We start from the raw sequence: 25,534 nt of genomic DNA on the forward strand, positions 1-25,534 counted from the left end.
ATCTCTGATAATGCAGCAGCCCAGCTAAGTGGTGCTGTGGGGGAAGTTGCATGGACAAACATTCAAGTAGCACAGGCTCATAAAACTTCTCCAGAGTTATTAACTCATTTTTTATAATGGGTAAATAGAAGAGATTTGATAACTGCCAGCCATGTGCCCAGTCCTCCCTTATACCCATGGGGGGTGTTGGGCCTGGCTTACTGCTGCCAGGCAGGCTGCTGGAGCTGAAAGTATTTGTAGTTCCTCCTAAAGAAAAATTAACCCTTTGCAACTAGTAAGGCTACTAGCAAGGCTTCCAACACACAGGTGCTGTTTTCTAGCACTTTCTCTAGCAAATGATGAGAAAATATCATCTGTCTTTCAGAGGGAGCTGCAGTGACCAAAAGATAAGGTAAAGAAGAGGAAGAGTAATGGGAGCAGCAGGGATGCAACTCGAGAAGCACAGGACCAGGGAAGGTCGTCCCGAATAACTGGCACCAGGAAATAGAGCAGTATTTTCCAAAGCCTTGTCTGCATTGCCAGTTAGTGCTTCAGGCTTCATCTGTGTGACACTTAGTGTCATGTACTGTCACGAAAGGCAGGAACTTCAGTCACCAAGCAGCAGAGCTAAGAAACTGAAGTCTTACTGTCCTATGAATACTCTCATTATACGTGCAGACAGCATACTGATCCATGTGCCATGCATCCATCAGCAGGAGCCTCTTCGGAGCCCCTGCTCTTCCGCAGCTCCGCAGCCGCCCTGCGGGGGCCTCGCTCCTGCCGTTCCCTAAAGGACGGGAGAACACGGCAGTGCCAGACCGGGATGGGGGGAAGGAGAGGGAACCTGGGGGTGTGTAAGCACGAGGGTGTCACGGGCACGACACGGGCACCCCCAGCCCGGCCCGGACGCAGCGGCAGCATCCATCCCCCTACACGGCCCCGCCCGGGCCGGGGCCGCCCCTTGGCCGCGGGCCGCGGCCCGGCCCCATAAAGGCGTCGGCGCGGCGGGAGCGGCCCCGTAGCAGCAGCGGCGGCGGCGGCGGCGGCGCGGCCCCCATGCACTGCACCAGGTAAGCGCCGGCCCCGCTCCGCCCCGGCCGGGGCTGCGAGCGGAGCCGGCCCCGGGGAGCGCAGCGCCGAGGCTCCCTCTGCTCCGCGCCCCTCCCGCCCCTGCGGGTCCCCTGTGCCCGGGCAGTGCCCCGCGGTGCTGTTCGACCCTTCCCTGCCTGCTCGGTGTTGCCTCCTCCAGCAGCCTTTCTCAGGTTGTGGCGTCGGCTTTTGCCTGCTTGGCTATTTTTTGTTATTTCGGGTTTTTTGGTTTGCGTGGTTTGGTTTTTTGTTTTTTTTTTTTTTGACACTGCACAAGCTCAGGAGCAGCAGGTCACCAAAGTTGCAGAGAGAGTATTTTTCAAACCCGAGTTCTTTTCCTATTAAAGCAAAGCAAAACTTCATTAGTTTGATTCGGGTACTCTCGAATCTCTACTTCTTATTATGGCAAATACCTCCACAATAAAAAAAAAAAAAAAAAAAAAAAAAAAAAAAGGAGGCGAGGCCAGCACAGATTCTACTTTGGTTTTGGCAGGGCTCTGGAATACCAGGGAGAACTCTGGGAAGCAGAAAGCTATTTTATTTAAGTGGCAAAGCCTATGCCTTTCTATGACTCAACAAAATTCTGCATTTCCAGCAAGGACTGCATCCATCTCAGTAGGGATGTGCTGCCCTCGAAGCCCCTCTTTACAAATATTCAAACTAACTGGCCTTGAATGGGCCATGTTCTTGCATAGTAATTGTGATATTCATCATCTGAGAGCATTATAAGTAAGCTTTTACAAATAAAGCTGTAGCATTCTTATTGAATACTTGCAGTAGGCTTTTGTCATGGTCTTTGGGGATTATCAAAAGTTGGTTTTAAGCCAATTCTTGAAGCATAAGGAGGTCTCTCCCCTCCCTCATTTTTTCCCCCTCTTCACTCAGCAGTCAACATTAACAGTGCAAAGAGCTGTATTACTTAGACCTGGGTTAATAGCTCATAGAAGATATTTCCAAAGGTGCTTTAGGATTTTTGTTCATTTGAGTTATTCAAAATAAATGTCTAAAACGTGGACTGACGGTTGAAAGCCACAGTGTGATGGTTCTGCTTCAAGGTACATAGAATCCCATTTGATGTTCTGATGGGATGGTCAACTTGCTTAATATAGTGCTGTCTCTCTCCAGAGATGAAGCAGCTGATCCAGCTTGTTGGAATTTTAAGACCTGGGTTAGAGCCTCTAAGAGGGAAGCTAAAGTGGATGAGCACTTCCACTTTAACTGGATCTGTTTTACTGGTTACTAGAATTTTCTTTTTCCTGTATTTTCAAGGAAATATGCTCAATTAGCTGTTACTAAAATCTGTTTTTCAGAGGTTTGCATAAAGCAAAGATTTGAATTGAAGAAGTTCAGGATTGGCAAGTAATGACTGGCTAGTCTCACCCTAGTTCCTTAGGTAGAACTGTCAATTTTAATTTAGGCTGCATTGTTTAAAGCTGTGCAGAGACAAGGCCATGAATAATTAAGAGAGTGGATGAAGCAAATATGCATTCTTAAGAAGCTTCTTATCTGATGTAATTAGCAAAAACACAGGACATTATTATTTCTTTCAGAATGATACAGGTCTTGGACCCGAGACCCTTGCCAAGCTCCATCATGCCTGTGGACATGGCCATGCGAATTTGCCTAGCCCATTCTCCACCACTGAAGAGCTTCCTCAGCCCTCTCGAGGACTGCCAAAGAAACAACTTTGTGAACAGACTCAAACCTCTCAGACCGTGCCTGCATGTGAAACGTGACTCCAAAGATCAAGAGAACGACTGGAACCACTCGCCAGCCCGAGCCAAGAAACGAGTCGTGTTTGCGGACTCGAAGGGGCTGTCCCTGACGGCGATACACACCTTCTCTGAGTTCCAGGAGCACCCTGGGTGGGATCTTCAGTTTGACCTCTTAGACATTGAGCACATAACATCTAACTTAAAACTGCACGAGGAGAAAAACTTGATTCTGGGTTTCCCTCAGCCCTCAGCTGACTACCTGGACTTCAGGAACCTCCTGCAGAAGAACTTGGTCTGCCTGGAGAACTGCGCCCTGCAAGAGAAGGTGCTGTCGGGCACTGTGAAAGTAAAAAACGTGAGCTTTGAGAAAAAGGTTCAGGTACGAATTACTTTTGATACGTGGAAGACCTACAGGGATGTTGAGTGTGTGTACATGAACAATGTTTACAGCGATTCTGAAAACGATACCTTCTCATTTGCCATCGACTTGCCTCCTGCCATTTCCTCTGAAGAGAAGATAGAGTTTTGCATTTCTTACCAAAGTGAAGGACATACCTTCTGGGACAATAACGAGGGTCAGAATTACAAGATTGTTCATGCAGAGTGGAAGCCTGATGGTGTTCAGATACCCTCTGCCAAGGAAGACTGTGTAGATCTTCAAACTCCAAGGAGAGGACAAGAGAAAGAGCCTGATCAGCTTGGCAGTCCGAGGCTGTCCAGTGGCCTCTTTCCCCAGTGGCAGAGTTTGGGTCGGATTGAAAATTCATCACCATATTGGTGATCCATAATACCAAGGAATTATTCTTCCATTTGGCAACAGAACAGCATTAGTTTTCTGGTTCACATACTACATGATGAAACCACCTGGCAGGTTTTGTTTGCTGTCTGAAGAAATCCAAATTCACTAGTCTGTGGGACTTGTTAAACCATATTATGCTACTGAAGTTCTTAGCCAAACCTTATCCTTGGAAGGAAAGAAAACCGAGATAAAACACACGTGTATGCCACCTAGTATAGGAATAGCATGCCCGTATCTCCAGTATATGCTGCTTTCTTTCTGTTGTCAGGTCTCCTGGGTCACTCTAGGGGAGAGACTTGCAAAGTAGTATGGAAGGCAATGGTATGTTAGTAAGCTGTAATAACTGTATGCGTCAGAGTATGTGTGTGTGCACAGGGCTGTTATATTAACAGAATGTCACAATTCACATTGCACCTATTAGGAGTGCAGTAGATGCTGTCAAGAGACTTGCTATGAGCCTCTATGTGCTTGTAGCAGAGGCAGGTAGGGATGCATTGCAAAGATTTTTGGCTTCAATATAGGTTAAGAAACTTGGACAGGATAACGGAGAAGTAAGAAAAGAAGAAGAGGTAGAATGTGCTATGTAACTTGGAGATGTGCAATGTTCTAATTGCTTCTTTCCAAAGCTGTTTTTCTAAATCCCAGGGGAAGTTCTAGGAGATAAAAAGACTAAAGAAAATAAAACAAAGTGAGTGGTGGAAGTGACTATGACTTTGAGAAGATGTCTATCCTCACTGGCTTTGAGAACGCCTTGCATTTGATAACAAATCTAACCTTGACTTCACCATCCTACTCACTTAGCAGGCAGATGGTTACCTTTTAATGTTAAAAGAAAAACGTGCTTTTAAAAAAAATTTTCAAGCCACCCTAATATGCCAGAAATGGGGTCAGGTGACAAAATAGCAATTTGTAAATTTCTTGATCTGTAGCAGCATTAGGTGCTTCTGTTCATCACCTGATCTAATCTTACAGCATGAGTATCCTACTCCCAATTGCAAAGTTAGCAATGACTTTTCACAAGTGCATAACATAGGCAAGGTCCTTCATATTGAAGACAGTGAATTTAGTTGCACTTTGTGAAAACTAATTTCTTTTAAAGAGCAAGGCTGCTACTAGTTTTTTCTAGACTGAATATAGGCTCGCACATAGAAAACTGTTCTATTTTACCTCATTTTTGAAGTTTTTTTTTTAGACTTCAATAAACTAATATATATTTTGTATCCGCATGCTTATAATTTAGCTTTCTGAGCTGTCAAACTCTAAAGGTGATCTGTGTTTCATGCGAGACTTGTCTGAGAAATTGTCCAACACATGCTCAGCGGGTGTGAATATTGGCACACCTTTTAGCTGTACAGAAATGCTGTTAACATCAAAATATAAATCACATTTTTGTCCACAGCTAAGAAGTATAATATCCTGAGTGTGAAGCTATTTGCAGTGCAGTGAGATGATAATTACTAAGGTGAAATAAATCTCCTCCACTAATTGCACTTTTCCGCTATGTAATCCTTGCTGTTATGTGTGAACTAGCCATTTTAAGAATAAACTTTATTTTGATATACCTGGTTCTCTCTTTGTCAGTATTTTCTCAACTTCTGTAAAACAACTCAGTTGTGATACAAGGTACAACCAGTTCTGTACCATGGGATTTGCTAAAGCTGGCTATGGTATGGGATCTCAGGTCAGAAGCTGGCATTACCCTGAAGACAAAATCCTTCACTAAAAGAGAGGTCACTAAATGAGAGATAAGTGGCAAGTTGTGCCACTTAAAAAAAACCCACTGTATCTCACTAAATTTAACTTGAGTATTTTTGTTTGACAGATTCTGTCAGGGATCTTGCTGTGCTATGGGCAAGACTGGCAGGAGTCTGTCCTCATCTGATGGCCAGACTTACCTGCTGAGCTATAGCATACTTGGTGCTTGGATAGATGAATCTAGACAGCAGCACTTAATGCTTTCTGGCTTGCTTTCACCTTAGCTTGACTAGTTATGCTGCTGTTTGGGACACTGAGAGGTTGAATTTTCTCCTCTTGTATGCAGGAATCCAGCAGAACTGCCATCAGTACCAAAAATCTCCCTGCAAAATGAAGTGTCTGTCTCTGAGCCAGCCGTTCACTGTTGCCCCTGCACCATGGGCCTAACCTCACAGTTACTTAGAATGGAGACAAGGGTGCATAGTTTCCAAGGGCCCTAGTCCCCTGGGGGGATGGCAGAGGGTTTTGATATAGCCCTGATTCTCTTTCGTGGCAATTTAGAGCAGCACAGAGTCAGAAGAGGCTAACCGGCAAGGGTTGCACACCAGCTACTTCATATGGGATTTCTCAGTACAGTACCTCAGTGACAAGATGCAATTTAATTCAATCTGTTGTACACAAAATCAAGGGTTTCCCAGCAAGAGATCTAGCTTTAATTATGGAAAAGCAATTCCCAAAAGGCAGAAGACACGGAGCTAACAGCATTTTGCTGACCTGAGGAATGAATTTAGAGCTTCCACATTGCAAAGCCTGCACTGAATGCAGAGCCCTCCTTTCCCCAACACTATCTTCCAGTCTCAAACTCTACTGTGTACTACACTGGGTCTTACTGCTCAGGAGCTCTTATGATACATACTGCAGCACCAGCTCCCTGCTCTAGAAAAAAGTGAACTGAAGAGAGATTTGTAACTTAAGCGGTTTGAAGGCTCCTCTGTCTTAATGTGGAACTTCACTTCAGTGAACCAGATGCAAGGCTACTGGTTAGAGTAGAAGCCTTCTAGCATGAGAAGTACCTTTTCTTAGCCTCCAGCTGGGTTTTGTGACCAGCCAGCCCAACTGTCTGCCTGACACATAAATCACTTAAAAATACCGGAAGACAAGTTCCTTTGACCAAGCCTTGGCATTAAGCCAGGTTCTTTGCCAAGATGCCTTGCAAGGTCTTACTTGCCCAGCAGAGTGTCAATGTAGTGTTGCTCTGCAGCTCCAAAGCCCTCCCTCAGCTGAGAGGGCAAAGGATTTCTCCTTTTTCCCCTCCTTACCAAAGCAACACAGTTTCACTCCTTCCTCTTTTAAAACAGAGCTTGTGTTTAACTCTAAAGCTTGCATCCATCAAAATGGTAACAGGCTTCTAGAGAAAACTAAGGTATATTAACTGAAAAAAATATTCATCTTACAAATGTATTTATCAGACATGGAGAAAGGCATCACCATTGGAAAACTGTTTTAGCATTTTAGAAATCTGCCCTTTCAAACACAACCATTCCAAAACCTGAAGGTATAAAGCAGATGTGGTCCTTAAAACAGAGCTTGCAACCTATGGCATCATCTCATTCTCTTAGGAATTTGTTTTTTCAGCTGGACTGTAGGTTTGTATTTCCACCACTAATATGACAGAGTGAATGACTGGATTCACTCCTATAGCTCTGCAGGTCTGGCTTTCAGTTTTAGCCTATGGGTGGCACAGTACTTACCGACTTTATTCTTCAAACATGAGTGTTTCAAGTTGGGTTCCTAATAGCTGTACTCGCTTTTGGGAAGCTAGATCTAGTTTTTCCATGCAAAATTAAATTAAAATTTTATATGAATAAAGATCTGTCACCCTGGAAGATCAGTGTATGAACATTTCCTGAGAACATAATTAGAATTTTCACAGGCAATTAGTGAATGTCTTTTTCTGTAGTTATATATAGCTAAGCAAATTACCATGATTTATATGGTAAATCTGGTATATTAGTGGTAATGTGGTAGATGCTACAGTATTAAATAGACATAAAGCTACAACTCACATACCTTTCAGACACTTCTGAGCTTTAAAATCAAATGTAATCCAGAATAAAATGTTGCAGTGAGGCAAAAGAAGGTAAGGATGTGCTAAATCCTGTTAAGGGGTCTCTCCTGTTTCAAGAACCACCTGTACTTCAGCCTTTCCCAGCTGGCATTCACTTAACCTGTTCTTACAGCACTTCAGTGATGGAGGCCCCACAAGCTTTCCGATTATTCTTTCCTTGTCTATTCTAAGAGTTTCCTGAGGTCTTAGCCTATCTAAAATTAATTTCTTAGTTTCTTGTTTTATTCCACATAGGGAAGAAGAAAAAACTATTGCTTTCTTTTTGCAATAGCCTGCAATGGCTTGAGAATAAAGAACAGCTTTCCCTCTTCTTCCCAGATCCCTTCTCTAGGCTACATAACACATTTCATTAAAATTGATATTTTGACTTTCCATCCTTGTTTGGAAAGAACCTGTTAGACCTTTGGATTGTCCTTGATGCAGAAATATCCCTCCTGGCTATCTCTGACAAAAGCCTCATGGTGGGGTCCTCAACATCACCAGTGAAAGCTTAGCACAGCTCAGTACCTGTTTTTCATTGCTCAACTGACTTCATCTGTCTCATACAATAAGGCCTGAGGAATGTATGGCTCATTTCTGCAGTGCTCGATGGCCTGTCTTTGAAGCTTATGACAGCCAGGCAGGTTGAATCAGTGATGCACTTCACTGACCATTTATTCTAAGGATGGCATTTCCTCCATTAAAAATGTTATATACAATAAGTTGGCAACCAGAATTGATCCAGGGGAAATGAGTAAGTATCAAACAAGCAATCAAATGCAGTATAGCAGAAACTGTAAGGGTGCAAGAGAAAAAATTGATCTACAGTTTACTGTACTGTAAAAGAAATAAATGGGAAAGAATAAAATTAAAATTATTTGCTTTAAGGGTGTTATTGGGGAAATATCTCAGCTATCTCTTTATATTTCAGGTCATCATAGTATTTTATATGCTTTTGCAGCACCTTACTTTTAGGATAAACATGAAAGTGTGAGAAACAGAGTCTCAAGGTATAATAAGTTTCCAAGTTGGAACTTATTACATAGTAGAAGCAAGCAGCACTGGGTGACAGGGGAATCTAGCTCCAAGACCTGCTACCCCGATGCAGTGTATGTGTCTGGTACTTATTTCAGACATCCCATACATATTCATTACATCACATACATACACATTTTACATCGCTATTCCAGGTATTCAACATGTTTCTTTTTACAGCTAAGACTAATTTGTTATCTCTACAACAAGTTATAAATTCATATATTTCTCGACAAAAGACGCCAGCATTCTATTGACCTGACCTAGTTCGGCTATAATTGATGTCTAGGAGAGCACGGAAGGTGATGGTCTCTTTTATGTCTTTATGGGGGTGCAATTAAGTTCTACAATCCATTTGTTTCCTTCTTTCCTGAGGTTACATTAACTCATTTGTTTTCCATTTGTTTCCTTTACTGACACAAATTATGGCTTGTGTTTATTACAAAAGTGTCTGTTGCTACACACTTGGCTGCAATGGGAGTGATATGGCAATTCCCCTCTCTTGCAGAAATGGTAAAACAACACAAAAACCTTCACACAGCAAAACTCATGCCCTAAATAGTCCACTCATCCCTGAATCACACACACAACTATAGTTAACCATAAAGTCAAATCTGTGAAGTTGTAATGCCAAAAGCAAGTATCTCTTTTTTTTTTCCCCAAAAATGTCTCTTACTGATATCACTTTGAGAAAACATTTTACAGATTAATTCAGAGCATGCACCAAGTGTCATTAACTGAAATCAGGGAAAGGCCAGGATGAGGTGGGTTTTTTGGGTGTGGACTTTTGGTTTTGTATGTTTGTGGGTTTTAAATATTTTTCTTCACAAGGCTTTGTCTTTTTCTCCTGCTTTCCCACTCACAATCTCCCTCCAATTTTTCCTGGCTGGAGCTAATTCGACATTGAACCAGGACACACATAGGTTCTCAAGGCATCCAGCTGCCTTACTTGAGCCCAACAGTTACAATAGAATTTATAGAGATATACAACCCCCTCCCCCGCCAATGCTCCAACATAAAACTACAACACACCAAAAAAAGCAAAAAAACCAACCAAGCAAAACACCCAGCTATTTTCTCAATTTAAAGCTAATTACACTCTGCAGGTCCATCAAGAATGTTGTGGTACAGCACAGACATCTTTGACTTGGCTCTGAGCACCATAGCAAATCCAGTGACCCCAGGAAAACAGAGCTGTCCATAAACTTGGAGTTCAGCCACAACCATTACCAGTCACCCCTCCTCTACCTGTAAGAAGATCAGGCCACACACTGGTACAGTGCAGAAACACACAGGAGCTGCAGAGTTGGATAGGTAGAGTTAAAAGATAATTTTTGTGTTCAGGTGACAGTCATATGTCAAATATTGATACTCTTCAAACTCTCCATCTAGCAAAGGTGAGTGATGGAAGACCTCCTAACATTTTCTCCTCCACTTGCCTTGGAAGAGACAGCCTTCCACAGTCAGAACCAACCTATGGTCTCTGTGTCTGTAACTATCACCTCAGCAGCTGCACCACCGTAAGCATTTCCCTTTGCACTGCATTGGGAAGTCAGGAAATGTTAACTGTCCAGCTCTAGAGTTCCTTATTTTTCTATCAGGCTATAAAATCCTCCTTTTCTTACCTGACATACTCTTCCAAAGGACCGTGGGTATCTGAATTTCTGAACAATATCACTTTCAGAGGTCTGTCATTATTTTTGTTCAGGAAGGACACCAAGGCATTATATAATCTCAGTATACAGGATAAGTCTGCCCATGGAAAGAAGACCCCAGCAATTGAGATAGGAAGGTTAGGACCACTCATAAGTCCTAAGGACAAGAGCTAGGAACACTCCCACTAGAAAGAGGTGGAAATGATGCTTTAGAGACAGGTGTTATTGCTAAAGCAAATCTCCTTCAGGCCTGATGTCAACCTGGGGGTGGAGGGTTAGGGCTGCACTAGCAGCACCTGAGAAAATGGGTGGTTACTTGATAACTAACTGTTAGGGTGCTGCACTATCACCACTGCGACCCGGGTTCGATTCCCAGCCCCCCGGGCAGATGGAGCTCGTCAGCCCTGTGAGGCAATCCATCTAAGAGAAGGTCACTCTAAACAAACCTACGTCCTGAGACCCTCACTGCCACTGTCCAAGCTTGCTCGGCCCCGGCAGATGAACCTCAGGATTAAAGGGTGGGCTCAGTTCAGCGCACGCTGTGTCTCACCTAAAAACTCCACTGCGCAGGCTCGAAGGGTCAATGACCTTTCCCAAATCTTCGCTCGCGAAGACTGGCCATATATAACTGAATTACATTCCTTCCCTTCCAAATCAAACCTTTACCATGTTGGAGAAAAACAAAAGGGGTGTTTCACAGGCCCCTATCTTTGCATCCTAGGTGTACTGGGACCAGTTGCTCAACTTTTTGCATTGACTCATGTGAAAGCATAAGGTCAAGTCACCACTGAAGAAGCAGCTGGGCCTGTGCTGGAGTAACAGGTGTGGGTACAGGTACAGAGTGTTTCTACTCAGCTGGAAGAGAGAGCCATCAGGCAATAACAGTGATGAGTATGAGTGAAGAGTCTGCTCCTCTATTTCAAAATCCATGAGCAGATGCATACTGAAGAACTCAACTCTGATATTCATTCTAGCTAGTAATTAGAAAACCAGTATTTTTTTGTTTTCAGTGGATTGCAAATGTCAGGTATTATATTATTATTCTCAACATCAGTTACATAAATAACATTGCATTTTATTCTAGCCAGTGAAAAATATGCTTCTTCTTAAGTATGAAATGTCATACAAATGCTACAAGTGTACACACTGGGCATGAGCAGGTTAAGGTCTCATCTAGTCATAGTCTCAACTGACAGAGAAGGTTGTGCTGCTTCTCACACTTCAGTCATTAATCAGGAGGGGGAAAAAGAGAGGGATGAAATGTGATTCCAAGATCACATCTTGCTAGCTGGTTATTAGAGCTCACATCTTACTCCTGCCAGCTCAGGGAGGATGACCAGGGCATGCGCCTGAGCCAAGTTCAGGAGAAGCTGTTCACTCTGTAGTCCTTCTTGTCTCTTGTGGTAGTACAGGAAAGAATTACTTTCTGTCAGCATGGCCGTGATGAGGAGATAATCACAGAATCAAAGAAGGGTGACTGTCAATCACAGAATCACAAAGAGAGGTTTATGCAGTCACTTTAAACAACAATCACCTTCCCATGGCTAAAAGCTCCTTAAAGAAGGCAGCTTTAGGAACTATTGTTCAGAGGTATGTACTAATGTCTTTCTCAGCCATTGGTGAACATATTGCAGCAATGTCTTTACAAGGAATAATTAGGCAAAGACATATATTTATAGTTAATTATTATGTTAGGGCAGCAAGAGCAGAGTGAATTCCAAATGTAAAGTATTTCCCCCTCTTCCTTTCCATATGGATTATATTAACCCCCCTGGTGTTTGCTTATACCTCTTGGGAGCCTTTTCAAAGCGTTCTCAGCTCTGGGATTTAATGAGTGGCATTGCTGACGTGAAGAATTAAAAATGTAAAGCGTATTTGCCACCTCCTGTTTTTAGATTAGCAACAGAGAAAATAGTCCTTGACCTGCACATAAAGCCAGAAGGTCCCAGGGGATGCAGCTGCAGTGTGAGAAGAGAGCCCATGGCAGGTGGGACAGAGGCAGAATTCCCTCTGGAGCTACAGGAGAAACCGGAGGAGAGGGAAGCTGTGGATGATGGCCCTGTGAAATGCTCATTGCTGGCAAGGAAACGTGTTGAAGTGTTATTTCAGGAGACAAGAGGAGAGTGTTTTGTCTACAGGCCAGGTAAAGGATTGGACTACAGCTTAATTAATATCTGCAGTTGTTAGCAATCAAATGGTTTGAGAAAATAGTAAAAACCAATGATTTTCACTGAATGTTCCTGTTGTACAAAACTAAAAATCTTTACTTAAAACAATAAAGAGAACAAGAAGTGTGGGGTTTTTTCTACTCTAATTAACAGCTCTAGCGCTTGCTTTCTGAAGTGGCCTACAGACATTTTCCAGACACCATTCTACCTGTTTTCCAATTCAACTTGTTTACTGAGTACTTTTTAAACCCTCGGGGCTTAGCTATCAAAGCAGTACTTATAAAAAATGGTCTCTCATGACATTTTTGAAGGATATTCTCAGACGTCAGGGCTGCCACACCACTCTTGCATGACTAGAAACCAGAATAAATTCCTAGTATTTTAACTTTATTTTTGTACTGTTCTTTTGGTAAATAGAGCAGTGTAATTTATAGGTACTTAACTTGAGACTTAGGTGGCAGAGGGACATTTGCCACAGGTTTAAAAAAATCTTGAGACAGTGGTGGATTTTTTTTTCATTTACGGTTTCAATTTTTGTCAGAGCAACTTCTTGCTTTTCCTGCTCTGAGTCACAGGTTTGTGCAGAACAGAATGCGGCTCCTGCAGTAATTTATGTAAGGGTTTATTTATGTGCCTTTATGGAGAAAAATCTGCACAGTGGTTTGGAAGGTATTTTTTCCCAATTGATTATAAGTTCTGGCCTCCTGCAAATAACTTCTGATGTTACTATGAATTTGCTGGTTTTGTGGCTATACTGGTAAGGGAGAAGTGTTTGTAGAGCAATTCCTCCTATACTAATGTCAGTCCTGCTGGACTTTGGCTCCTTATATTCAAGCATCTTTTGTTCTCCAAAGGGCATTCCTTTTCAGCACCATAAGCCTGCATGGTTTCCTAGACAGTTTGGATTTCCCTTCACATAATGGTGCAAATTAATGTCTCTGTCCTTCAATAAAATTGGAAAATGTGTGACTGTCTTACTGGCAAGAAGCACAGAAGTGAAAAAGGACAGAACATGGACTGAAGTCCCTGGATATTTTCCACCATCCGGTCGTTAATGCTTGCCGCAGCTCCTCACTTCCCATGCTGGCTGCCAAGAAGAGCTCAGTCAGCTCCAAACACAGGGTTAAGGGGATGGCTGGGTAAGGGACGGCTGGGCTGCAGCTCAGTGCTTCTGCTCAGTGCTTTCTTTGCTCTAAGGAGACACTGAAATAGTCGTACTTCCAGCATCTGCTTCCTCTTAGACATCTATTTTACTCCTACATTTGACAGATGGACCAGTGATGGGGAGATGAGTGCTGAGAGCCTCCAGCTAATTTCACTGATTTGGAAACATAACTGAGAAATACACATATTTTTATCCCTCACTTCTTTCACAGGTGTTCTACTCCTTCATTCAGCAAAGGCCAGAGCTACAAATCAAATTTGAATTTTGTTTAGGGAGGAGTGGAGTAGAAGATGGAGGTGTGGCTGATGTAAACCATTTCACCCATTTTCATGTTTCTGCAGGCTTGAATATTTCAAACACAATTAACGAATATATTCTTAGTGCAAAGACTGCTTCTAAAGTAGAAGGAGCTCTTTTTTTATTTCTGGCTGAATTTCTGACTCTACACTGAACACGCTGTAAATAGTTAAGATTTCTCTCAGATAGCTCTCAGCTTTGTTGGTCAGGCAACACAGTAATTCTGTCACCATACTTTCCTCTGTTCTTGGACTTCTTGCAAGTTTTCTCTTCATGCATCTCCAGTTCCCAAACTTGCAGTGAAGCTATTCTCACCTTCTGCCCTGCCTGGAATTCACAGGCTGTATGTGCTAGTGTGAATCAGCAGTAATTAGATGTCATCTGTAGGAAAGACAGTGGTAAAGGAGTTGAAAGTGATTTATCAGAACACTTTTAGTAGCAATATCACAGTGGAAAATCATCATACCTGAGTCATAAGGTCCACTTCACAGTCGCAGGCCATTGTGTAATAGATATCTATCCTAAAGGCTTTCTGGAGTAGTCTGAAATACCCTATCCCATTATATTTAGACTGAAAATTGAAGCACTATGGAAAGGCAGGGATAGTGCCTACGTGCTGTGAGCAATTTCCCATTGTCAACTGTCAAACGTTCTTCTCTCGATTCTCTCAAAACACAGCCCCGTAGTTAGAAATCATTTGAATCTGATGAGTCAGTGCACGTAGCATTATCCTGGCACAACTAAGGCACTAGCAATTAAACCTTATTCTCCAGTTGTTCTGCCCTTTTAATCACTGCCAGTTCTCATGTGTTTCTGGCTTACTGCTTGCTCTGAAGGAGCTGGAGGCAGATGACCAATCAGGTGTCACAGAGATGTGCCATCCTGATGTCAGTCTAGCAGAGTTAAAATCTACTGTCGGATCAAAAATGATATGATTTATATAATGAATCCACCATGGGGTTATGTTGCAACATCCATTAAAACAAGAGCAAAACAGCACTGCATACCAATACCATAAAAGGAACTGCAGCTAGTTGTGTGATTGGCTTAGTGTTATAAATTACAGTAATTAGCAAGCTAAAGTCCAAGTAATTTCTTCCAAAATGTAACTATTTCTGACTTCTTTTTAAAACTGTAAGGCTGAGAGTAGCTCTTTATGGAGCAGAGGGGGAACCATCACTGGACTGAGCTGTACAGAGTAGATTGTTCTGCAGGACATGTAAGTCTGCAGGATTCCTGTACAGCCCTGCCAGCACTCTAACCCTGTGTGCAGGATCTTCCCCTTCTGGTCTACCCTTCCAAACAGAGCCTGGTAATTACGTGATATTTTATATGAGACAAATCAGTAAAGGGTCAGCATGAGAACAAGAAACTTGTAGTTTGTGGCTTAAAGAATGCAATGCTTAACATATTTTGCCTACAAGTATTTTACAGCAATGACATGCTGTCCTCACAGTGCCTTGTGAGGCCAAGTGGATAATCTTTCCTTATCTCCTAAATATGTTTTGTGTAATACCCTGAACAGCATTTACAGATGCTAATATAAAACCAGTATATTTTATAGAGGTTCAAATTTTACAAAATTGCATTTCATTATTTGTTTGCTTAGTATAAAGAAGTTATATTCTGCAAATATTCACTTTAAGACTGACAAGATTTTGAAGACATCTCAGAATGCAAGTGCTGGGCTTTTAACGTAAGCAGAAGAGACCGTCTGAATGCCAAGTAGGGAAAGATGCGAGTGGAATGAGAGTGCTGTGGCTGTGCAGGGGGAGTCAGATCTGAGAGCAGACATGAAGGCTGCTAAGACTGTAACTGGGTCTTGAACATCCAACAACTTTTCCTTACGGTCAGAATTGAGACTGCTTGTGCTCTTCCTAATGGGAAACAAGACATTTCAGGAATATCTCTGTGAAAGCTAGATGATTATAGAAACCATTCAGGTTAGCCAATATGAAAATGTGTGTCAAGTCTTGCTCCTCTCATTAACTTATTTTACATTTTATTTAATTGTACTTCAAAAATTTCTCTTAAATCAGTGCTGCCAAATGCCTTGCTGCTTTTGGTTTTTTCCCTCTTTTGATTTTTTTCCTTAAAATTCTGAATTAAAACCTACATATCTCCTTTTAAGATTCCCATTTCTGTTAAATAAAAGAAAGAGAAAGATGGATAAAAGGACAATAGAGAGAGACTAAGATTAAATGGAAATGGGTTTTTGGTAGCTTGGCTCTGATAACCCCACTGTTTCCTCCCTCTTTGCCTCTTAAGGACTGAACTGCAAACGCTGCCTTTTGCAAGCACATGGAGTTACTGAGTTTTCTGCTCAGTATGTTTCCGTCCTCCAGGACTCTGACAAATTGCAGGCACTGCATACTGTGAGAAGCATCCATAGTGCACAAAGCCAGTCAATGCCCCCATCAGCAGTTCAGTGTTAGCACTTCACTGAGACCACACAGAATGGTGGATAATTCAGATGGCAAATTTGCCAGGTGGAGCATAAGCTGAGGGAGCTCTTGCAGCCACAGTGCAGCCACTCTCATTTCTAGATTGTCACTAGCTACCCCCAATGGAAGGCATCCAGTTTGATTCCATTTCACATCCAAGAAGAATTGAAAAATATCTTCTAGGAGCATCTCCTGCCCATGAGCTAATGTTCCCTCCAGATCTAAGAGAAAATGCTTGGAAACAACTTTTTCAGGATATTCCATTGTGCAACATAAAAAGAAAACTTCCTTGCATATAATAAAAAAATGAATATGTCTTAACACTGTTTAAAGTATCAACCTGTCTTGCCCTGCCCTATGAACACTTAAATATTTTTAAATTGCTCTTGGATAAAATGCACAAGCAATTCCTGAAGATGTCTAGGGGGAATGTATTCCTCCACTTACCTGCAACAGGATTGAGGTTTCTCACGACTGAGATACCTTTGGGGCAGGCACTCCCAGAACTAGGCAACTGTGAAATGCTAACAACAGAATCTGAAGCTGCTATAGACAGCATCTGCCTGTGGGCTTAAGCAGCAGCTAAATGGGAATCAGGGGAGAAGAGGGATTTGGATACTAAAGCTCCTTTCTGGATCTGGACCTCAGTGCAATGAAGTTTCCACTGGATTTCAACAATGGGCCTGTTGTTTGACCTCTGGTTCTTCCTTCGCTTTCAAAAGAAAGGTGGATGCATAGTAAGGTTGCCAGATGCCCCTGATAATACTTGAAGTAGAGATAAAGGGATTAATGGTTAACTTGTATGTACTTGGAGGAAACTGATTTTCATGGAGAAAATGGCAGATTCCCTCTCAGAAATGTATATGGTATTTGCCTTTTCCAAAAAAACCCACAGCTAATTTCTGTATACAGTTTTGCAGAGTTTCTATACAGTTCTTAGGTGTGATAAGTTACATTTTTTCCCAAATACGGATAGATTTATTGAGCATTTAACAATGGCTAGAAGCACAGTCTACACTGAAACATGTATCTAAACCTTGTTTAAATGTAGTCAAGATGCCAAAAATTATTTTTCCCTAATAAGAAATAAAGCATAGTCATGTGTTGCTCTGATGTCAGTGATGCTGATGTAGCAAAATATATATTCATAAATTTCTTTCACTAGAGAGTACCATAAGGACATGACTACCAAATTCCCAAGAAGATGCCACAAAAGATCCCATATTAAACAACGTTCCAGCTTCATTTTCAATGAACAGGGTTTTCTTTTTAATTTAAAAATGAAACATCATCTGAAATATACATACACTTACCCAAGTCGTGGATTAATCAGGCCCTGCCTTCAGCTGCTGCCTTTATTATGCCTTCATAACAGAAAGTATTTTATGCTCACCTAAAACACAGCTTCATCTACTTTTATCTTTTTAGAGAGCTGATGGCAAAGGTGAACACACAGTACGTTCTAATAGCCTCATTTACATATTTTTTTATATCACAATTCTTTTGCTTTATCTAGGTTATCCCACCTCATCCTTATTCTGGATAATTGAGCAGTGAGTGTACAGCAGAATTGAGTAATGAAGAAGAAATATCTCAGGCAGAGACTGTACCCCCAGTAGCTTCCCAGGGACTTTCAGGGAGGCTGAAGAGAACCAAAAGTGTGCTAAGTCAGGTTTGCACCTTCTGGATCTGGTCCCAGCATAAGAAGAGCACAGTGAGGGGAGGAGCTGCCCTCCTTTATTGCGGCTTTGAGCAGCACAGTCTCCCTGAAGTTACTGGGAGACTTAGTTAGTCCACAGAGCACTTTGGACAAATTTCTGATTATCCAGCTTGTCCTCTAGACCTTTCCTGAGGTCAGTCTGAGTCACAGACTGACATGTGGGACTACAGGGGCAGTGCAGATGGGCAGACTATTGGGAACCATGGCTACATAAGGCTTCACAAACAGAGCAGGGAAAGGGGGTGTGTATCTTCTGCCCAGCCACTTTATAGCACAAAGACTATCAAGTCCCCAAAATATACAGGGTCAGGTCATAGGTTTAAAAGCATAGATATTAAGATTATGAGAAGGAACCACAATTTTAATCCCTAGCAGAGTCAAAAGACAGATGCATTTCTAGCCTTAAATCTTTGAAAAGTGAAGGCTACAAGGCCTCGCAGTCTGCCCTCTGGACTCTGGATGCTTCTGGGATCTAGTGGTCATAACATAACTCTCAGAACCACTAAATGAGCCTTGGAAAAAAAAAAAAAGAGCTGAGGAGAAATGCCAGAAGTGTCAGTGGTAGACATTCTTCCCTATTCCCAGCCCACCAGCCGTGCTCAGTGGGAGGTTTTCTTTCTGGAGCTGCATTAAAAACACTCTGTCCTGGGCTTGAGTTCCACATGGCCATGTTAGAGCTTGCCAGAAGGTACTCATTTTTATGCTCAATACAACAACTTGATTTCAAACTGCAAACCACAGACAAGCAGAATCTTCTGTCTCCCAAATAAGAAAGCCTAATTTCTACACAGAATCTTAAAGTTCTCCATGTCTCTTGAGACAATTGCTTAGAGGACGTAAAATAGAGGACAGCCATCACTATTGCTCCAGGCTGAAATCTTTCTTTGCAGCAACTAGCTCAGTTGCCTCTAAGCCATCCATCCAAAATACCCTAAGTCCTCACCAACAGGACTTAGGGTTGTGTAGCTGACTTTCAAGGGCTGTTAGTTAAGAGGACTTGATGTAGGGACATGAGCTCCACAAAAATAATCAGGGACGTGTAGAGGCTCAGAGTGTAAAGGTGGGTTGTCACAGGACGGAATATCTCTTCTATAATGAAAGGCTAAGAGGGTTGAGATTGTTCACCTTGAGAAAGAGAAGGCTCCAGAGAGACCTTATTGTGGCCTTTCAGTACCTAGAGGGGGCTTAGAAAAAAGATAGGGACAGAATTCTTAGCAGGGCCTATTGTGACAGGACAAGGGGTAATGGTTTTAAACTAAAATAGGGTAGATTTAGGCTAGATGTAAGGAATTGCTTCTGCAGAACTTATCACTTCTTGAGAAACATCTTTCTGGGTAATTCTCTGAAGAATTCATTCAGAATAATTCAGAGAATCATTTCACCCAGTGACTTCAATTTATCCCATATAAACCAGTCATATCTAGAAAAGTTGCAGTCAAACCCATGTGATGCCATCAATGATTTATGTGCAGAGTGGCAACAAACGAGTAATAAAGTTAAAAAGTAATGAGAGGTCTAGCAGATGGGCACAGCACCAAAATAAACATTCTGATAAAAACACAGATTCAGCAAACCACCAAACCCAACAGATTCTTGGGAGTTTGGCTTTATTTGGGTTAACTAAGTAAATTTGCTAAGAATGTTGTTAAAATATAATATGAAGGCACAGAGCATGCCAAGGAAAGTTCAACATAATCTGGATATAAGAGTATCAGGATATCAGAGAAAAAATGCAGAACATACTGTAGCTCAGTTGCACTTTGCCCCCATCATAAAAACTCACAAATCCTTCTAGAAGAGTTGCCCTTTCCCACAATCTATGTCACTAAAACTAGATGCAGCAATGGTATTTGTGCACCCAGAGCCTTCAGCTGCTGTTCCTCACATCATGCCTTCACATTTTGTATGAAATTGCTTTTATTTCAGAAAACTGGGCTCAAACTTGGGAAAAAAGTACAGTAATGCAAGTGTATAAAATACTCCGCCATGTTAACGGGACATGGCAACTTGGCAAATAACTTCTCATTAGTAAGATTTTTGGTCAACTTGGTTCCTGTTTTCTGCATCGGGATGGGAAATTTTAGATAAATAATACTTTCATATTAGGGAATGTGATCTAATTATCACTGAGTAATCCAGTAGTAGTTTGGGTGCAGATTCTGAAACTCAGCAGCTCCCTTAGTTCCCATACCCCAGAGCCTGGAACCTGCTCACACATGAGGGAAGCAGGTAACCCCTCCTTTTAATCAGAAAAGGAGACTCAGAGGCTCTGCTCTATGATAATGAAAGATGATTTGAAGTGGATAACTCTGCTGCACAATCCACAGCAAACTACAAATGAAATAGAAGGATTGTCAGCAGCACTGTTTTCTTGTGAACAGAAATAACATTTAATTATATTTTTTTGAATTAAGAAGATCTGAAAGTTGCCTCCAACTGCAATTATAACCTGTGGATGACAGAATGTATTTCCAGAGACAATCATCTGTTCTGGGCAGATAATGAGATTTACATGGTCTGAGATCAAGATCAAATTTTAGAAACACTTTCAGAGAAATCTTTCTAGCATAATGGTTTCTCAACAACTCTAAGTCAATCCAAGTCCAAGACACCATAAAAAAATTTGCCCTGCCCTCCTCCTTTGTTTGTTTGTTTCCTGCTTTCTGCTGGACCTGTGGGACCAGGCAGCGACAGGAGCAGGTCACCCATCCACCTGTAAAACAGACTCATTCTTTGCCGGGCTCAGTTTTCAGCAGAATAACAGTTTTAGTTATGGAAGTACTTTTGAAACATGTACAATTCAAATACTTTTTTGACTTCTGTAAATAAATAAGCTGGTTTATCCTGCAACAGCAGCAGCTCAGGAGGATGGGAGCTGCAGTGTGCTCCCCACCCAGCCCTGCATGGTCCCTGGTGCCCAGAGCTTGCAGCCTGGAGCCTACGCCCACCAAGAGACTCCCGGCCTCGGGAAAAAACTCCTTGACTGGGAGCAGTCTCTGCTGCCAGCTTAGTGTCTACATCTGAGCAAACTTTGTAGCGTGAGAACTTAGGATGAATATAGAGTTATAAAAGAAAAATATATGGTAGGCAACTCGTAAAAGTAGTTTTAATCAGAAACAAAAGCTGAATACTATACAAATTAGGAAATTTAGGTCACAGGAGTCTAAAGAGGAGTTGTCTCAAATACGCATTTGTTGGCTATGGCTGCCTCAGTCTATCAAATCAACATTTTCTAAATTAAGAGGGGTTTATATAAACACAGCATGGTCTCTAAGGTGCTGTTTATGGTCTGTCTGGTATAAATATTTATGATCATTCTAAAATTAGTGATTTTTCTAAAGTGTGCTCCTGTTTAACATAGCTCATGACAGTTTCTATGGTAAATATGCAGTTTTGTTTCTTAAGAGAGAAACAGAGGCAACATAGAAACCCACTGTAAACAGTGTTACAATGGTGGCTGATCAACGGAGGGTTGTTCGCAGCTGTGAACTCCTGAGGACTCTCTCCTGTCTGAGAAGAATTCACTCCTACACACTTTTCCCCAGGGTACACAATCATTTTCCCACATGACCATGTAAGCACATCCATGCCACACAGCAATATATATAGGAACAGAGTGCTGGGAGGAAGCACTGGAGCCTGCTGCTGCCTCCTGCAATAGAACGCGTGTGATCACGCGGAGTGCATCTGCTTACTCAGATCCGGTGTCAGAAGGATAATTCATGTCCTCTCTGCAGAAGTAAAAATAAATTGGGTTCAGACTGAGTTCAACAACCTAAGATTGCATATTAGCAGTTACCACCTTTCCTGAGAGGTAAGGCACTTTTCAAGTTCCCTCTATCAGGAAATCAGCCAGATAAGAGCCCAGTGCATGATGAGGGGCACGGTGCTTGCACTGAGGTGACTCATACCTATTGGTCGTGACTTCAGTGGGCTTTTGTGAGCCATGACTACAGTATCTTTTAGCAGGATTTCCTTGAGTCACTGGCCTGTCTATTCTAAATCTATAGATCTATGGAACCTGAGCAAGTTTATAGAATAGACTGTTCCTGTTCGTGTACTGCATTATGAATTGTAAAGTGCAACTGTGGGTAGACTGTCAATTAATTTCTATCTTAATCTCTCTTTTGAATAACAAAGCTGTAATAATAAGTTGTAACCATCTCTTTGCCAGATCTTGCAAGTAAAATCTACTCTTAGTATAGAATTACCAAATAAGAGCAATAAATGACTGCAAATTATTATGAACTTCCAAGTCCCTGACCAAATTCTGTCATTCAGTGTCCCTTCTTCCTCTGCCTTTTCCCATTCCCAGTCTTCTCACTTGTTACACTGCTAGGAACATGAATTTCAGAGCAAGAGCTAAACGAGTTTGCTATGGTCCTCCACTTGAACCACTTCAGCAAATCTCAAACACAGAAAAAATGAAAGTTCACTTATGACAATTTACAAAGAAGACAGAAAGCTGGCAAACGTGAAGAGACCAACCCACTGCCACGACTCAATCTGCACGTGCTGACAAGCTGGATGATGAATGTACATTTGCAAATGGGAATGAATTTGTCCAAAATGGAAGAAGCTAGGCAATAGTCATTGAAGTGGAAAGAAATGGATTCTAAAAACAATTTGAGATCACAGGGAATAATTAACTGAACATTGTATTATTGTTTATAAATACCTGATAGTTGTGGTGAGAAGTAAAGAAGAACGAGCCAGACTCTTCTCTGTGCTAACAGGACTGTGATAGGACAAGAGGCAATTGGCAAAACTGAAATGCAGGAAATTCCCCTTAACCATAAAAAACCCCACTTTTTCACTTTGGGGTAATCAAGCACAGAGAGATTTTGGATTGTCTACCCTTGGAGGTATTCAAAGCTGGACTAGGCTGAGACCTGGGCACCAGCCCTTGATGCAGCAGCTTTGAGAAGAGGACTTGGACTTGATAATGTCCAGAGGTCCCTGCCAACATCCACCTCTCCGTGACTCTACAGTACTTACATGGAGATCAGAAATATGAGAACTCTTTGTCAGAATAGAAGGACCAGAAACTTACCCATGTAACAAGATTCAAGTAATAGGAGCTGATAATAAATGATTTAAGTAAACTGCAAAGTTCTGACCATCTCACTTGCTGGAGCAATTTGTTAAGCACTATTGTGGACACTCCATCAACACCAATTTTGAAATCAAATTACACTTTATTCTAAATATAGTGATAGGACAAGGGACAGTGGCTTTGAACTGAAAGAGAATAGGTTTAGATTAGGTATCAGGATATTAGGATATTAGATATTATTCACTGTGAGGGTAGTGAAGCACTGGAACAGGTTGTCTAGAGAAGTTGTGGATGCCCCATCCCTTGAAGTGTTCAAGGCCAGGTTCAATGGGGCCTGAGCAACCTGGTCTAGTGGAAGGTGTTCCTGTCCATGGGAGGGGGGTTGGAATGAGATGATCTTTAAGTTCCTGCCCAACATAAAGCATCCTATGACTGCATATATTCAGCTAGGAACTAATTCAGTAAAATCCCTGGCCTAAGCTGCAATGTGTTTATATTAGGTTATTTTTAATAATGGTCTCCTAGTTAATGGTTTATTCTGTATAAAGTATATTTATAGAGTTCATAAAAGCACGTTTCTGAATGGGGTCTATGTTCCAGTGAATTTAAGTATCTTGGTACATCTTTCAGCTCATGATTTTCACTGCATTCTTTTGGTCTCAGAAAACTGAAAAAATGCAAAGTACATTTTTTGTCACCATGTAGGAAAACCTCACAGTGAGAAGATCAGTGGATATGCTTTTTTAACTCCATAAATATGTCTTTAAAGAAATGAAAATACCCCTGAAAAAGAACATATAGAACAATAGAGCCCTGTATAAGTCCTATTTCTCCCTGGAGTGCCCTGCAGGATTGGTCTTCATAGGGAAAAAGTAGTGATGTATTTCTTAGGCTGCGGTTTTAAAAAGTTTTTAAGAAATGTCCTAAAGTACAACTGTAACCATGATGCCAAACTTTGGTAATACCAGTGAATTTGTGCATTCCTCCTGACTATAGAGGATGACCAGGTGTCATGGGCACAGGACTGAAGCTTACAAAGACCTTTGGAATTTCAGGCTGGCCTGGAACACGTGAGCACGTGAATCCAAGTGGTGCCATTTTCTAGTTCGCCGTGTCACTGGGACAGCAGCCAGTGCATGTAGTGTGTTGTACATTAACAGAGTGTCTAAAGAGGCCTACTTCAGTTCAAATATTTTTCTTGTAGATAGCACATCGATTAGGTCTGTGCAGCCTCTTTGTCCAGTTATGGTGGGCAGCAACCATTCAGGTTACAGCACCAAGTTTGCTGCTCATCCCGTTTATATGAAAAGCAGAATATCCTTCCCATCCCTCCCTTTGACTGTGGCAATTTTCAGAAATGAAGGTGATACAGCTTTTCAGCATCTTTTGTGGGATGCCTGGGTAGTGACAGCCTGGGCTCTGCACTGGCAGGCCAATGGGGCAGACCAAGAGAGAGAGCTGGAGGATGTTTTTCACAGCCAGACCAAATCCCTTCAGACACAAAGATGACGTTTTTAGAATAACTAATGTTCGATTAGTGACAGGCTAGACAAAGCAATGCATTTCAGAAAATTGGTGTTCAGGAAGGAAGACTGGAGATACCAGCGAAAGAGGATTGTCAGCTCTGTGGAGCCATATTAAATATGTGCTGAGTCTTTCCAAAACAAAAGAAGTAAAACTAAGTTGGCTAAAGCCACCAAGTGTGTTTGACCTTTCTTCCCTATAAGCAAAACCTTACACTTGAGCTGGGGCCTCCCTCATGTGAAAAGAATAAAAAATATCTTGCTTCCTCCAGTACTTTTTTCATTTCTAGAGTTGGGGAAGATGCTGTTTGTAATGTATGTGACTCCAGCCTTTCACCCTAATCAGTGTGGTCAGAGACCTGCCCCTCAGATGAGACTGTGTGGCAGATACACCTCCCTACAAAAGCAAACCTCAGCATTTTTAATGCCTTGCAGCAGCCTGGAAGACGTTTGAATCTGCAAGAATTAGGGCTCAGAAGTGACCAGTGCACCTCACCAGCCTCCCCCCGCCCCCTTGAACTCAACTTTCTTTATCAGAAAACCAAACAAAAGTATCACATACACATACACAAAGACGAACATAAAGAACATTTCTCACTGTCACAGTTGCATTGAGTCTCAGATCCCTTCTTCCCCACCCCCAGACTCCCCAGCCCCCCAAAAGTAAGTGGAGAGGCTGCAGCAACCCTGGTGCGACAGTGCAGAAAGGGCACAACTCACTCTCTCACATGAGCAAATTTCTGAATACCCAGTGTGGGTAAATTAAATACCAACATTATTTGCTGGGACTGGTGCTTTGTTTATGTGATTCACCTGCAGAGTTAATTTTGTAAAAGAAGTGCAAACAAGCACTGCTATTTGTTTTTTTTAAATCTGAATCTGATGACTGGCAGAGTCTGTAGCAGCTTCCTGGGCTTCTGAATGGTGGGTCGGCTGCCCAACACAGAGTTAAAAGGGTATCTCACAGCTTGTACAAAGGATTTGTTGTTGGGTTTTTATATATTTTTAATTCCTTCTACTTATGAAAAAAATAAAAGGAGAGGAGAGGAAGAGGGAGAGGAAGAGGAAGCAGAAACGGAAGAGGAGA

General features: G+C 41.9%; 1 protein-coding gene and 1 long non-coding RNA gene across 2 annotated transcripts in view; one reads left to right on the plus strand and one right to left on the minus strand.

Annotated features, from left to right (window-relative positions):
* Nucleotides 1-1,005: 1,005 nt before the first annotated feature.
* Nucleotides 1,006-5,143, plus strand: PPP1R3C (protein phosphatase 1 regulatory subunit 3C). The gene is made up of 2 exons (XM_017804083.1): nt 1,006-1,049; nt 2,619-5,143. The coding sequence occupies exons 1-2, from the start codon at nt 1,036-1,038 to the stop codon at nt 3,562-3,564; spliced, it is 960 nt and encodes a 319-aa protein (XP_017659572.1). The 5' UTR covers nt 1,006-1,035; the 3' UTR covers nt 3,565-5,143.
* Nucleotides 5,144-13,698: 8,555 nt separating this feature from the next.
* The window catches only part of LOC108510200, a 13,120-nt gene continuing 1,284 nt past the window's right edge, over nt 13,699-25,534 (minus strand). The window contains exons 3-4 of the long non-coding RNA XR_001878757.1: nt 15,345-15,581; nt 13,699-14,085 (exon numbers count right to left, since the gene is read on the minus strand). This is a non-coding gene — a long non-coding RNA (uncharacterized LOC108510200). The remainder of the gene's footprint in view (nt 14,086-15,344; nt 15,582-25,534) is intronic.

Source organism: Lepidothrix coronata, unplaced genomic scaffold, assembly GCF_001604755.1.
Source record: "Lepidothrix coronata isolate B3197 unplaced genomic scaffold, Lepidothrix_coronata-1.0 Scaffold8, whole genome shotgun sequence".
Classification (NCBI taxonomy): Eukaryota; Metazoa; Chordata; class Aves; order Passeriformes; family Pipridae; genus Lepidothrix; species Lepidothrix coronata.